Here is a 15,656-nt window from a genome sequence, read left to right on the forward strand (position 1 = left end):
TCCTACAGTGGCCCCAACCCGTGGGTTTACATCCTCTGCAGTGTTTCCTGGGCTTTGCCAACTATTATCGGAAGTTTATTCGTAACTTCTCATCTCTGGTCAAGTCCCTGACTGATATGACCAGAAAGGACGGTAACCCACAGAGTTGATCTTTGGAGTCCATTAAGGCCTTTGAGAGTCTCAAGGCTGCCTTTGTTTCAGCTCCTGTGTTGGCACATCCTGATCCTACGTTACCTTTTATCCTTTGGGTTGACGCTTCTGAGACTGGTGTTGGCGCCCTTCTGTCTCAACGTCCTACCTCTGAGAGCGCTACGCATCCTGGTGGCTACTTTTCCAAGAAATTGTCACCTGCCGAGTGCAATTAGGAGATTGGTGACAAAGAGCTGTTGGCGATCATTTTAGCCCTGGAAGAATGGAAACATCTCCTCGAAGGTACCACTGTACCGATTCTCATTCTTACTGACCATAAAAATCTCACATTCTTGTCTGAGGCTAAACGCCTCTCTCCCAGAAGGGCACAATGGGCTCTTTTCTTGTCAAGTTTCAATTACATTGTCTCATTCTTACCCGGTACTAAGAATGTAAGGGCTGACGCCTTGACATGACAATTTTCCTCCATTTCCAAGTTGGAGTCGGTTCCAGTTCCTGTGATTCCTCCTGCTCGTATTATGGCTATGGTTCGCACCAGTCTCACTTCTCTTTTGCGTGACAAAATTCTTGCTGCTCAGGTCCATGCTTCGCCTGAGAAATCTTGTGACCGCTGCTTTGTCCCAGAGAGTCTCCGTACTGCTGTGCTCCAGACTTACCATTCTCCTAAGGCTGCTGGCCACCCTGGGAGGAATCAACTCGTTTGGGCCATTTCCTAACAATTCTGGTGGCATAGTCTACGTGCTGATGTAACTGCCTTCGTAGCTGCCTGTTCCATGTGTGCTCAGAGTAAGACTCCATGACACCTTCCAGTGAGCCTCCTACAACCCACACCCAATGGAGAGAGGCCCTGGACCCACCTGTCTATGCACTTCATTGGGGAGTTACCCAACTCCCAGGGCAATACAGTTATCCTTATGGTGGTTGACCGGTTCTCGAAAATGTCTAATTGTGTTCCACTTAAGAAGTTGCCCACTTCTAAGGAACTGGCTTCCATTTTTGCTCGGGATATCTTTCGCTTACATGGGCTACCCAAGGTGATTATCTCGGACAGGGGTAATCAGTTTGTGTTCCGGTTCTGGCGAGCCTTTTGTGCACAGTTGGGAATTCAGCTTGCTTTCTCCTCTGCGTATCACCCGCAGTCTAATGGGGCCGCAGAACGAGCCAATCAGCTCTTGGAGCAATTCCTACATTGCTATATTTCTGACCATTATAACAACTGGTCAGACCTATTACTGTGGGCAGAGTTTGCTCACAACAGTGCCTTGAATTCTGCTTCCTGATTGTCCCCGTTTATGGCAAATTATGGTTTCCAACCTTCCATGTTGCCTGACTCATTTGTTCCGCAGAGTATTCCTGCATTAGAGGAGAATCTCCGTGGTCTTCGTTCCACTTATGCACAAGTCCAGGAGGCTTTGCGTCATGCTAGTGACAGACTCCATGCTGACCGCAGACACCTGCCTGCGCCTTCTTACCAGGTTGGGGACAGGGTCTGGTTGTCATCTCGCAAACTCTAACTTCATGTTCCCTCACTGAAGTTTGCACCTCGTTTTATTGGAACTTTCCATATTCTTCGCAGGATTAACCCAGTGGCTTATGCATTAGACCTTCCTTCTAATATGCGTATTTCGAATGTTTTTCATGTCTCCTTGTTAAAACCTTTGGTCAGCAACCGCTATACGACCTCAGTGCCACGTCCTCACCCTGTACAGGTTGAGAACCATGAGGGGTATGAAGTACAGTCCATTGTTGACTCCCGTAGGTTCCGTGGGCGCATACAGTACCTGGTGCATTGGAAGGGGTACAGTCCGGAGGAACGCTCTTGGGTCTCATCCTGGGAGGTACATGCCCCTGTCCTCCTCCTTCCTTCTCTGAGCTGGCCGCTCAGCTGTCTGCTAATTGTCAGCTCCCATCTCTCTCCACAGTTACTCAGCTGTTGTTCATATCCTGCTCGTCAGTCTTGCCTATTTAAGCCGTCCCAGTCCAGACTGTCTCTGCCTTCACCTTGGTCAACATCACAACAAACATCTCCTGCATTCCTGTTGAAAGACTGGCTTTGCTGACATCCCTTCTGGCTCCAGATCCTTCTTGCTGTTCTACTACTTAGATCCCTGACTTCTGGCATGGCTGACTATCCATTCCGGTTACTGAACGCTAAGTTTTGACTACGTTTGTTCTTTTTACTTTTATTATTAAACAAGTGTGATTTAACTGTACTTTTGTCTCGGCCTGATTTCATGGTTTCTGAAAAATTCTCACTGCATCAGTGTAAATAGGGCCTGAAATAGAATGCTTTTCAGGAACATTAGGGTTTCTGCCCACTTTTATTAATCAACAGCAATACCTTTACACAAGGTTTGCTCTCACAGGGGTTCTCTGCATCACACAAATACAAAGTATCTGCCTAGTACACACGATCAGAAAATCAGACAAAAAAAAAAACACGATTGTACGATAATCTGGATAATCACAGCTTTCGAGAGCAGATCACAACAGTTCATTTAAAATTACCTGAAGGGACAAACATTAAAATGTTTTTCATGCAATACCAAAAAGTGCGATTTGCGTTTAATCAGTACAGTATTTCTCCCAAAAAATTCAGAAGAGCAAGACCTGTATGCTCAGAAATGAAAGAATACATTACAATACAATACATCACTTCCCAAGTTATATTCTGTAAAATGAGATTTTTTGTATCTTTAGTAACTTCTTCAAGGGCTGGGACAGTGATAATAATGGGGGATTTTAACTACCCAGAAATTGACTGGAGTAATGGCAATGCTGGGACAGTTAAAGGGCAAAAATTTATAAACCTATTACAGGACAATTTTATGGTCCAGTTTATTGAGGCCCCAACTAGGAATGAAGCTCTGTTGGACCTGGTAATCTCAAACCATGCAGAGCTTATTACTAATGTCCAGATAAAGGAACACCTGGGTAGCAGCGATCATAACATGATTTCATTTGATGTTAGCTGTAAACAAGAAATACATACGGGAAAGATAAAAACACTTAACTTCAAGAGAGCTAATTTTCCAAGGATGAGGGCTGCTCTCCAGGATTTAGACGGGGAGGGAATATTTGCATTGATAAACACAGAACAGAAATGGGAATTCTTCAAAAAGACTGTTTGGGACCTCACTGCAAAGTATATTCCCATGGGCAATATGTTTAAAAGGCTAAAAACAAAACCTATGTGGCTCACGGCCAAAGTTAAAGAAGCTATAAACAATAAGAAAAGAGCTTTTAAAAAATATAAAATGAAGGAACACTAGTGTCGTTTAAATGTTACAAAGAATTTAACAGAATATGTAAAAAGGAAATCAAGGATGCAAAAATTCAAAACGAACGACAGATTGCAAAAGATAGTAGGACAAACTCCAAAACATTCTTCAAATATATTAATAGTAAAAAGGCCAGGTCTGAGCATGTAGGCCCTTTACAAAATAATCTAGAGTGGGTGACTGGGGACAAAGAGAAGGCAAATTTATTAAATACTTTCTTCAGCTCTGTGTATATAAAAGAGCACGGGGGAGCTCATGTCCATAATGGGGGTGGTAGTGACACAGCCCAGAATGATCCACAATGGCTCAAAAGTGATATGGTCCAGAATTATTTAGACAGAATAAAGCTGGATAAAGCACCTGGACCTGATGGCATCCACCCACGGGTTCCTAAAAGAATTGAGCTCTGTAATTTCAAAGCCATTGTATCTAATTTTTAGAGACTCATTAATGACGGGAATAGTACCACTGGATTGGCGCAGGGCGAACGTGGTGCCTATATTTAAAAAGGGATCAAAGTCTTTACCAAGTAACTATAGACCAGTTAGTTTAACTTCTATAGTCGGGAAGATACTAGAGTGTTTAATAAAAGACCACATAGACGAGTTCTTCCTGGAAAAAAACATTTCAAAGCAACAGACAGCATGGATTCATGAAAGACAGAAGTTGTCAGACAAACCTGATTTCTTTTTATGAAGAGGTAAGTAAAACCTTGGACAGAGGGGTGGCTGTGGACGTGGTATACTTGGATTTTGCAAAAGCGTTCAACATAGTTCCCCACACGCGGCTCATGTGTAAGGTAAAGTCTACAGGCTTGGAAATATCAGTTTGTAAATGGATAGAAAACCGGCTAAAAGACAGAATTCAGAGAGTTAGTGGTTAATGATTCTTACTCTGAATGGTCTAAGGTTATCAGTGGTGTACCCCAAGGTTCAGTGCTGGGATCCTTACTTTTTAATATCTTTATAAATGATAATGGGTCTGGGATTGAAAGTAACATTTCTGTCTTTGCAGATGACACCAAGCTATGCAGTGGAATAACATCCTTACAGGATGTCTCCAATTTACAAGCCGTCCTCAATGCACCGTCTAACTGGGCGACTATGTGGCAGATAAGGTTTAATGTTGAGAAATGTAAAGTTATGCACTTGGGGGCTAAGAATATGCATGCATCATACATGCTAAAGGGGGTATAACTGGGGGAATCCGTGGTGGAGAAGGATCTGGGGGTTTTGGTAGACCATAAGCTCAATAATAGCATGCAATGCCAAGCTGCGGTTTCCAAAGCGAGCAAAGTCCTTTCTTGTATTAAGAGAGAGAGAGAGAGAGAGATAATTTTGCCCCTGTTCAAATCATTAGTAAGACCTCATCTGGAATATGCGGTACAGTTTTGGGCACCAGTTCTCAAAAAGGATATCAAGGAACTGGAGAAAGTGCAGAGAAGGGTAACCAAACTGATAAGAGGCATGGAGGAGCTCAGCTATGAGGAAAGATTAGAGGAACTGAATTTATTCACTCTTGAGAAGAGGAGAATAAGGGGGGATACGATCAACATGTTCAAATATATAAGGGGTCCATATATGGAACTTGGTATTGAGTTATTCTCTTTACGGTCAACCCAGAGGACACGGGGGCACTCTTTACATCTAGAGAAAAAGAGATTTCATCTCCAAATACATAAAGGTTTCTTCACAGTAAGAGCTGTGAAAATGTGGAATAGACTCCCGCCAGAGGTGGTTCTGGCCAGCTCAGTAGATTGCTTTAAGACCTGGATACTTTCCTAAATGTACATAATATAACTGGGCACTAACATTTATAGGTAAAGTTGATCCAGGGAAAATCAGATTGCCTCTTGGGGGATCAGGAAGGAATTTTTTCCCCTGCTGTACCAAATTGGAGCATGCTCTGCTGGGGTTTATTGCCTTCCTCTGGATCAACTGAGGGTATAAAATTGGGTATATTGGATTGTATGATATTTTTATATTATTTATTTATTGCTTTTAAGGTTGAACTGGATGGACTTGTGTCTTTTTTCAACCTGACTATGTAACTATGATACGAGACTAGCATGCAAACCCCCCCCCCCCAAAAAAAAAAACCAGACGATCATTTTTCTGATATTCTCATCATATGTACAAGGCTTTAACCACTTTATTATTATTATACGCAATTTATATAGCGCCAACAGTTTGCGCGTGCTTTACAATGTATAGGGGGGACAACACAATTATAGTACAGTTCAATACAAAAGGTACAGGAGGGCCATTACCATAGGATGTCCATGGACATCCTTAGGTTGAAGTGGTTTTACCGAAAGGATGCCTGCACCTGCAGGCATCATCCCGGCATCAACATTAGCTGCCGGGATTTCCCTGTATGGCAGAAGTGATTTGAGTGGCTGAACAGCCACTCGATCACCACTGCTTTTCCTGGGATTTGCTGTTGGCGGCTGCACAGTACAGAGAGAGAGGTACGGACGTTGTTCCTTCCTCTCTGTGACCCCGGAAACTGGAAGCATTGATAATTTACCGTAGTCAATTCCGGTTTCGCCTCTTTGTTTACCCGGCCGAGTCTCATTGGCCAGAGGAAAGATTTGGGGTCATAAGAGGACCTGTTATGGCCCATGTTGTCACAGGGCGAGCGAGAGAAATAATTCTACTGCCAGACCTTCTGTGTAACTCTAAACTGGTAACCTGCAATGGCTTTTAAAGCGTCACCTATGGAGAATTTTAAGTACTGTAGTTTGACGCCATTCTACGGGCAAACGCAAATTTTAAAGTGTGACATATTAGGTGTCTATTTACTCAGTGTTAGATCATCTTTTATATTTTACAAAAATGGGTATTATATTGTGTTTGTGTGCAGTAAAATGTATTAAATCCATTAGGGATGCACTAATGACATTATTTTTTTTACACCAAGTACGATACTTTTTTTTAAAAGTGGAGTTCCACCCCAAAAAAAAAAAAAAAATCATTAATGTACATAAAAAAATATTTAAAAAAAAAACATTTGGAGAATTTTTTTTTTACTCACCTCTAAATACCTGTTGCTAGGGGGTCCCTTGTAGTCTGCCTCCTTCAGCAACTGGGCTCTTGACGTCACTTCCCTCGGCAAAGGAAGGGAGATCAGCTCTCCCCCCCCCCCAGGCAGTCATCTGGGACACGTCACAGGTCCCAGATGACTGCGTGGCCAATCACGGCACGCAGTATGGCTGGCACATGCGCAGTGGGTGCCCGGCTGCCCACATTTACAATGCCGGAGCCGCGGAGCAGAGGGGGAGACGAGCGGGACTTCGATCCCCTGCATCGCTGGACCCTGGGACAGGTAAGTGTCCGATTATTAAAAGTCAGCAGCTGCAGTATTTGTAGCTGCTGACTTTTATTTTTTTTTTAAGTGGAACTCCGCTTTAAGTACTCGCCGATACCAATTACGATACCCATCACCTAGCAAGAGTAGGTAGTGGGGTGGTTTGGAGGGTGGGAGTTGGGGGGAGTTGGGTGAAGCTGGGGTGAGGGCAAGGTGGGGAGGGGGGAGTAGGGGGTAAGTGAGGACAGGTTGGGATGGGGGGAAGTAGGAGGGTAAGTGAGGGCAGGGTGGGGAGGGAGCTAGAAGGGACTCTGGCAACACAAAGAACAGAGAGAGCAGCACCATCTAAGTGCAGTATGACTGCAATTTAGTGGATACAAGGTAAGAAATACACTTACAAGGTTAAAATCTATTCCAGCATAAATGATGAATGTGGTGTTTATCCACTCTACTCTAGAGTGGTAGCTGTTGGTGTGTCGGTGGCTCCCAGCACTTCCTGGTAAACTTAGAGATACTCAGGGCACTGATGACATACCCAGAAGTGACATCATCAGCGCACCCGAGTGTCTCCGAATTTACGAGGAAGAGCTGGCATCCACCAGCGCCCCTGGACCTCTGGTCACTGACACACCAGCGGCTACCACCTGAGAGTAGAGCAGATGAACATCACATTCATCACTTATGCTGGAATTGTTTTTAACCTTGTTAGTGTATTTCTTACCTTTTATATATTAAATTGCAGTTATACTGCACTTAAATGGTGCTGCTCTGTCTGTCCTTCAGGACAGAAGGGTGACAGCTGGCAGAAGGGGAGGAGGTGGCGGGGAGGGGAATCCCACGGGCAAATGAAATTTCAATGGTTGTTAAGGACGTGGCGGCCCAGCTCATTAACAACCAATACTTGCCGGCATTCTTTTGTTTACATTTCAGCTGTTAGCTGGGAAATCCTGTGCAAATGTCTAGTATCGGCAGCGATACAGTACAACCCATATATGAATTTGGGGTTCTAAGAAAATTTTCTAGCAAAAAAAAAAGCAGATTTTTACATGTATGTGAGAAGTGCCAGAATTGGCCCAGCAATGGAGTGGTTGATATCCAGCCTAGACCCTCAGCCTGCTTCAGCACAAACTAAACTTTTCCCTTTTAGGCACTGGTGTGGTCAGAGTGCCTGTCTGTAATGCCGTGTACACACGGGCAAACTTTTTGGCAACAAAGGTCCAAAGGTCTTTCCGACTGACTTTCAACGAAGTTATGACGGACTTTCGACGGACTTTCTAACGAACGGACTTACCTACACACGATCACACCAAAGTCCGACGGATTCGTACGTGATGATGTACGACCGGACTAAAAAAAGGAAGTTGATAGCCAGTAGCCAATAGCTGTCCTAGCGTCGGTTTTTGTCCGTCGGACTAGCATACAGACGAGCGGTAGGTCCGATGGAGCCCACACACGGAAAAATTGTCCGAAGGATTCGTTCCGTCGGACCAGTCCGGTCAAAAAGTCTGCCCGTGTGTACACGGCATAAGGCTAGAGAGTTTTGTAAATGGAAATAAAAAAGTAAAGTCACCAATAACAGTTCCTGACCAATATTTACTCAGCTATGGAATGGTAAGAAGGAGCAGCAGTTCCACAAAAGTTCAAATTACTCCATACAGGTGGAGGTAGAGGAACACCACAGATATATTTTCTACACAGAAATCAAATGGCACATTTTCAAGCAAATAATTTAGTTATGAGGCCAGTGTGAGACAGACCGCCACAAAAGAATACCTGGGCTACTATTCAAAATTCCCATGTAAAAAGTTAGTAGCCTGGCTGTCATGATGATCATTTTGCTTTGCTACCTGGTAAATCAATGACCAGGATGAACTCAAGTTTGTTTGGATACTAGTCTAAATGTGCCTGAGTTATCCCGCCAGGAAGCTGTCAATGTGGACCACCAGTCATAAGTGGCTGAGGTATTCCCCGCCCCGCATATACACACTTTTTATATATGTTTGACTGTGGGCCAGGGAATGTCTCAACCTCTTATGAATGGAGTTCAGTATCCAGACACAGACTATACTTACGCATGAGCTCATCCTTACCAATGACCCAGAACAAATGTATACCCTGCAATTTATACTCTTTCAGACTTTTACTTATTTAAAAGGTTTGTAACTCGCTAGTTTGTGAAACCAGAGGATCTTTTTGACACCCATGCAACAAAGGTATGTTTCTTATGACATGTTCCCTTTAAAGGCCTAATCAAACCAGAAGTGAATTTTTAGCTATAAGTAGAACACACTGAGCTGGATTCTTATAGGTTTTGAATATTCCAACAGCAAGCTCTCTCTGCCATTAATTCTGATTCACTGCTTGTCCACATAACCTAAATAAAAAATTTAACAGTTATGCCCCGTACACACGGTCGGATTTTCCGATGGACAATGTCCGATCGGAGCGTGTTGTCGGAAATTCCGACCGTGTGTGGGCGCCATCGGACATTTTCCATCGGATTTTCCGACACACAAAGATGGACAGCAGGAGATAAAATTTTCCGACAACAAAATCCGATCGCGTCAATTCCGACCGTGTGTGGCCTGTTCCGACGCACAAAGTGCCACGCATGCTCAGAAGAAATTCCGACATGGGACAGCTCGTTCTGGTAAACTTAGCGTTCGTAATGGATAAAGCACTTTCGTCACGCTGCAATGTTCAAAATGGTTTAATACAGCGCACTCTCTTCTTCTTTATAATGTGACAAGAATTAAGTCGTTTTGATGCTCATATTCACACACACTTCTCACAAACTTTTTTCGTTACTATTTATCGGGATTCCCTCAATATATTTTGATTTCTCACATCTGACAACATATTTTTTTTTTTTTTTTTTTTTACTTTAATGTAGAATCTTTTTTTGTGTTTCTCTTTTTATTTTTATTTTTTTTTGGTGATTTTGATTTGTACTCCCGAAAATGTTTGTGTGTTTTTTGTGACAAGTTCCCACAACACCATTGATATGTTGTTCTATTTAATCTGTAGGAGGAGATTGTTTGGTGTTGTTGTCCCTTGTTAATTTCACATTGTACTTTAGAAATGTACCTGAATACTCACCAACAAACTGTCCTTTTTGGATGAAAACACACACAGGAGAGTAGAATTTACCTAAAAATATTTTATTAAGGGGTCACAACTATAAACAAAGAGGGAGGCAACGCTGGAGAAACTGCAGAAGTGGGCGAAGCCTTGGACCCCCGGGGCAGACATCAATTATTTAAAAGCAAAATTGGTGGCCTGAGGAGTCCATATCTAAGGGAGGGCAGTCTGGTCCAGAAGTCCCAGAGATCCGGAAAGCAGCAGATGACATCTGTGTCCCCAGGCTGTGGTCATACAAGAGACTGCATCTTCTGTCAGACCAGACTGAACCCAGGGCAATCACTCTTTGGTCTTCCTTCCACGCTTCCTTCCAGCCTTTGGCTGTGGTGGTGGAGTTGTGGCAGCAGGAGGAGGAGGAGGAGGAGGATGGTCCATCTCAATGACATCCGTCTTGGGTGTCAGTTCCCCACTCTCCCCCTTACGAAGGACTTTATAAATCAGGTCCTCAGAAATCTTGCGTTGGCCCTCCTGCATGCCCTGCAATTTGGTGGCAGCCATGCAGGCAAAGGCCTCTTCAGGACTGGGGAAGGCTCTGAGGGACGCCAAAGCCTCCTGGATCAGCCTGTACGCTGAATCCTGCACAGGACTGGGAGTGGCCTTCCTGGCCCTTTTATATGGCAGGCGGAGGGGAGGGACCTGAGACTCAGTCAGGCTGCGACTTGTCCCTGGCTTCTCTTGGCTGACACTTAGCCCCGCCTCCTCCTGGCTGCCACTAATCCCCGCCTCCTCCTGACTGCCACATTCCACAGCCTCCTCCTGGCTGAGGTCTTCCTGTGTATGAAAAAGGGACATAGTTTTAGTATTGTTTTCATCAATCACACACAATTTTCACCTCCTGACTGCTGCAAATTGAATGTTAACAAATATAACAGACTATCCTTCTGAGCCCAGCATTTTGCATTCTTGTCCCAATTTTGGGTGCCCACTACTGTGTATTGATATGTAAAACACTTTCAAGCAGCAATTAGTGATCAATAATAACATCTAGTAAACATCATTTATTTATTGCCCAGAAATCTGTAGAAGAATGCTATACCTGACTCCAGCTGGGCTCCTCCACTTCTTCCTGGCTGGAAGGCCCAGGTTGGACATCGGAAGCCTCAGCTGGGATGGAAGGAAGCGTGGAAGGAAGAGTAGAGAGGGATTCCCTGACTTCAGTGTGGTCTGACAGAAATCGCAGTCTCTCATAGTACCACAGCCTGGGGACATAAACGTCATCTGCTGCAGCTCCGGACCTCTGGGAATCTGTGACCTTCTTGCGCTCCCTAAGATAAGTGCTCCTCAGGCCACCAATTTTAGCTTTTAAATAAGGGATGGTTGCTGTGGGGACCACCGGCTTCACCAACTCCAGCAGTTTCTCCAGCGCTGCCTGCCTCTTCTGTTTGTGGTTATAGTGGGGGTGTCTGACCTGCCACAGACAGGGCAGCTCTCTGTACTTGTCAATAAACAGGGGCAGGAAATTGTGGTCGTTGAACCCATCCATTTTCTCTGCAAGACACAACACAAGACAAACCCTAATGTCAGGCCAAACTCCCCTAATCTTGTTACAATATAGGCTTCCATTTCGAAGCAGTATAGGCCCAAGTTTAGATCCTACCTTCGTTAGCACGATTGGCGTCTCCGATGCTCCTTCCTCTGCTCACAGATCGTACGTAAGACGCGTGCGTTACGATTTATACACACTGCGCATGCTTATAACTCCGCCCGCCCCTGACGTTCTTTCTATTCTATTCCCCGCCCCTTTTTGTTCGGCGCAGTGGAGGAAGAGCACATGGCGGATAGACAGCAGGATCGTGCTAATTACAGCAACGAGGAGGAGGAGGAGGAGGAGGAAAGGCCGGAGCCTGAAACGTCCCGATCCAGAAGGAGATTAAAGGACTCAAATATGTCCTTTGGGGAGATGTTGGAAATGGTGGACATCCTGAAGAAGGCCGACTATGATGGAAAGTATGGGCCTTACCCCAACCCCAATGTCCGAAAGGCCAAGATCATGGCGAAAGTGGTCAGGAGTCTGCACCGGAAATTCGGGGTACGACGATCGAAAGATCAGCTCAGGAAGCGGTGGTCGGACCTGAAATTACGAGAACATGAGCAGTACAGAAAGATCCGGAGAGTGCTGCAAAAAAGTAAGTAGTTGTGCTGTGTTCCTATTGTTCTTGTGTTTATTACGTTCGTGCTGCTCCATGTGCTTTTAGGAACTGTTGTACAGTTTAAAATGGCAACTTTCATGTTCATGGGCACATTATTCGTTCAGATCACACATTTTTTTTTAGGACTATAAAATACCATTGTTTAGCCCATATGCATTTGGCCACCATTTTGAGGCCCTATACTTGTCTTCAAAGAATTGGGTTGTGTAGATGGCTTTGTTACTAGAATGAAATGCAAATTAGATTCTGTGTAAGGAGAGGACGCTGAGCAGCTGTTTTCACATCTGGACACTGGAGCACTAGTGTGGGACCCCAGAACACCCTTTTTATTAGGGGGGCCACACAGGTGCTCCAGTGTATACTATAGGGGGCTCTCCATCTGTGAAGCTTGTACAAAACAGGTAAAGTATTGCAGCTTGACAAAGGACACTAAAAAAGCTACATCTTGGAACTCTGCTAAAATAGACAATTGTACCCCACTTCCAAGCAATGTTTCATCTTTATAGTTCTGACATTAAATATCTGTGTGCTAAGTATACCATTTTTGTTTTACATAGGGGAGAAAAGACTCGGAGGACACCCCTCATCCGAGGAGACCAGAGCCCCCCCCCCTCTGGAAGAAGGGGAAATCCCCCCAACACAAGATGAGCAGGAGGAAGAAGACGTGGTGGAACTAGTCACCACAACAGGTGAGTGTCTGCGACCACAGGCTCAGATAAGAGATGGATGGCGGCATTTTTTTTAGACCTAATTTATTTTGGGTTTCCTTTCTTTTTAGGTGATCGTGATGTTGTGGATCCAGATCCTTTCATATCCGAAAGTGCCCAGATCGTGATCGGGGAGATCATGGGGTGTAATTTACAATTGGAAAACATCAAGCAAAACATCAATGATGTTATTCCAAAATATAAAAACATCATTGATGTTTTGGGGCGAGTTTAAAGCCCCTCAAAATCACTTTCTTCTTTTGTGTGCTACAATGTGCGAAATGTTTTTGTGATTTTTCCCAAAGCCAAATTTGGAGGATGCACACAGTGTGCCAACATGTGCTATCTGCCATCACGGGAGATCAATGGACGCGTTTTGGGGGTGCAACCCCTTCCTCAATAATAAAGTAACGGTGAGGAAGGGCTTTCTCCCCAAAAACACGTCCCTTCATCCCCCGTGATGGCAGATAGCACATGTTGACATTGGGAAATTTGTGTGCATCTTCCAAATTTGGCTTTTCCAGGGGTGATTTCCCCCCATCTGAACGCTATATCAAACACAGTTCCTAAATACTCATGTCTGATATTGCCTTCAAGTTCTACCAAATGTGAACTTTGTAAGATCAAGATTTGTGTCTTTCTTGTGGGTTTTACACAGGCCTGTTTTCTATAAAATGCACATTTTGATTTTGGATAATGACACCACAAAAATTGGTATACAACAAACATGTTGGTTTGTCAGAAAAACCTTTGGTAAATGCACATGTGATTGTGCAGGTATTAAAAAGATTGTTCATCAAGAATGTGTGGATTATTGTCTCAACGCTACAACACTTTTGGGGTGATGTAATTGTTGTTTGATGAGAAAATGGGGGTAATTTCCTAAGGGCAAATCCACTTTGCACTACAAGTGCAGTTTCAGTGCAGTTGCAAGTGCACTTGTAGTGAAAAGTGTCTTTGCATTTAGTAAATAACAGCCAACAGTGCTTTGTATAAGGTTACACAATCACGACATTTTCTGGACTCCACACATTTCTGTCAGGGTCAGCTAAAACAAACACAAGCAGTAAATGTCCACAAAGAAGAGCCTGGGGGGAGATGCCTGTCGAGAACTTGAGGTCCTGCAGACTTCTCCCTGTCGCCAAATACCGCAGGGTAGCGACGAGCCTCTGCTCCGGAGTGATGGCTTGCCTCATGCAGGTATCCTGCCTGCTGATATAGGGGGTCAGCGAAGCCAACAAACGGTGAAATACGGGGTCAGTCATCCTGAGAAAATTCCTGAAATCACCAGGATTATTCTCACGGATCTCACGGAGCAAAGGCATATGAGAGAACTGGTCACGCTGAAGCAACCAATTCTTGGTCCATGAACTCCTCCTCGCCCTGTTCATGGACTGGACTTGTGTCAAGGTCAGGACCCCAACACCAAGCCCCCGCACAGCACGAACTGTACGAGGAGTACGCATACGAAACATGGCTAGAAAACGGTCGGCTGCTCAGAACGAAGTAACAGAACGCACTGAAGAACAGCAAGGCCTGTGAAGAGCGACCTGAAAAACAGCAACGAGCGGACAAGATCGCACAGAAAACTCCGATACGAACTGACTGCACGCACTGAAGAGCAAATACAAACCCACAAGCACAAACTGAACGGCAGAAAACGATCTGAAAGCCACGAGTCTGAAAAAGCGCAAATTGTCTCTCACCAAACTTTTACTAACACGAGATTAGCAAAAGGAGCCCAAAGGGTGCCGCGCTTGGTTCTGAACCGGCCTTTTCTAGTCTCGTCGTACGTGGTGTACGTGACCGCGTGGTTGTCGATCGGAAATTCCGACAACTTTGTGCGACCGTGTGTAGGCAAAACAAGTTTGAGCCAACATCCGTCGGAAAAAATCCTAGGATTTTGTTGTCGGAATGTCCGAACAAAGTCCGACCGTGTGTACGGGGCATTAGAGCGGGACCTGCTCATAATGGCCACACCAGGGACTCAAGTACACAGATTTTATATATATATATTTTACAAGAGATATGAGAAACTGTCAGTTGGCATAACTTCCTACAATCAAAAACAGGAATTTCAGTTTTGGGTGGACTGACCCTTTAAATGCAAACAGTACTAAGTACTCTACTATTCAGGTCTGGTGCAAAACACCAAAAGCTAATGTAAACCCGAACAATTAACTGATTTTATTTGCTACCTTTTGGTGGGTCCTCCACCACCACAGGGATCTTTTTAACTGTGTTGGTATCGGAACCTGTGTGTCTAAGGACTTTTGTCTGCGGTCCCATACTTTTAAGATGAACATCTGTAGGGGCCAAAAATGTAAACCCGCCAATTGTACCGCCGGGATTGCCGAGATTAGTAATCCTAATGTTGATATTATTGAGCATGGTTGATTGGCCTGTAATGCTTTCATTGCCTCTTGAATCTTTTGTATCTTCTCCCTGGGTAGAAACACTTTTTGTTGAGCTGAGTCTAGTATGTAGCCCAAGTATATTATTTGCTGAGTGGGGTTTGGGTTAGATTTTTCTCTGTTTACCAACCAACCTAGATTTTCTAAGAATGCCTGTGTGTACTTCGGGTTCTCTAGAAATTTCATGGCAGAGTTTGCAAAGAGGAGAAGATCGTCTATATAGGCGATGATGGATGGTTTACTTCTTTGTTCTTATTGCTAATCTTAGAAATTTCTGGCAACTCTGATTTATCGGGATGTGCAAGTATGCATCCTTTAGATCCAGGGAAGCCATATAGCAGTTTGGAGGTAATAGAGCCTTTACGTAATCTATGGAATCCATCCTGAATCTTTTGTAGATTATAGATAGGTTTAGAGGTTTAGAGGTTTGAGGTTGAGTATCGGCCTGACCTTTCCCGAGGGTTTTTGTATCCCAAATATGTGGGAGTAGAAGCCCTGACCTCT

General features: G+C 44.3%; 1 protein-coding gene across 5 annotated transcripts in view; it reads right to left on the reverse strand.

The window, feature by feature from the left end:
* Positions 1 to 15,656, reverse strand: part of ARB2A (ARB2 cotranscriptional regulator A) — a 908,279-nt gene that overhangs the window by 385,789 nt on the left and 506,834 nt on the right. For 4 of the 5 annotated variants that reach the window (XM_073624504.1, XM_073624506.1, XM_073624503.1 and 1 more), the window contains one exon: positions 9,601 to 10,652. The exons of the other annotated variant lie outside the window; for it this stretch is intronic. In XM_073624504.1, coding sequence (XP_073480605.1) covers positions 10,161 to 10,652 — 492 coding nt within the window. In that variant the 3' untranslated portion in view covers positions 9,601 to 10,160. Of the gene's footprint in view, positions 1 to 9,600; positions 10,653 to 15,656 lie in introns of those variants that run through there. 5 annotated transcript variants of the gene reach the window in all.

The sequence above is a fragment of the Aquarana catesbeiana genome, linkage group LG01 (assembly GCF_042186555.1).
Source record: "Aquarana catesbeiana isolate 2022-GZ linkage group LG01, ASM4218655v1, whole genome shotgun sequence".
In the NCBI taxonomy this organism is placed as follows: Eukaryota; Metazoa; Chordata; class Amphibia; order Anura; family Ranidae; genus Aquarana; species Aquarana catesbeiana.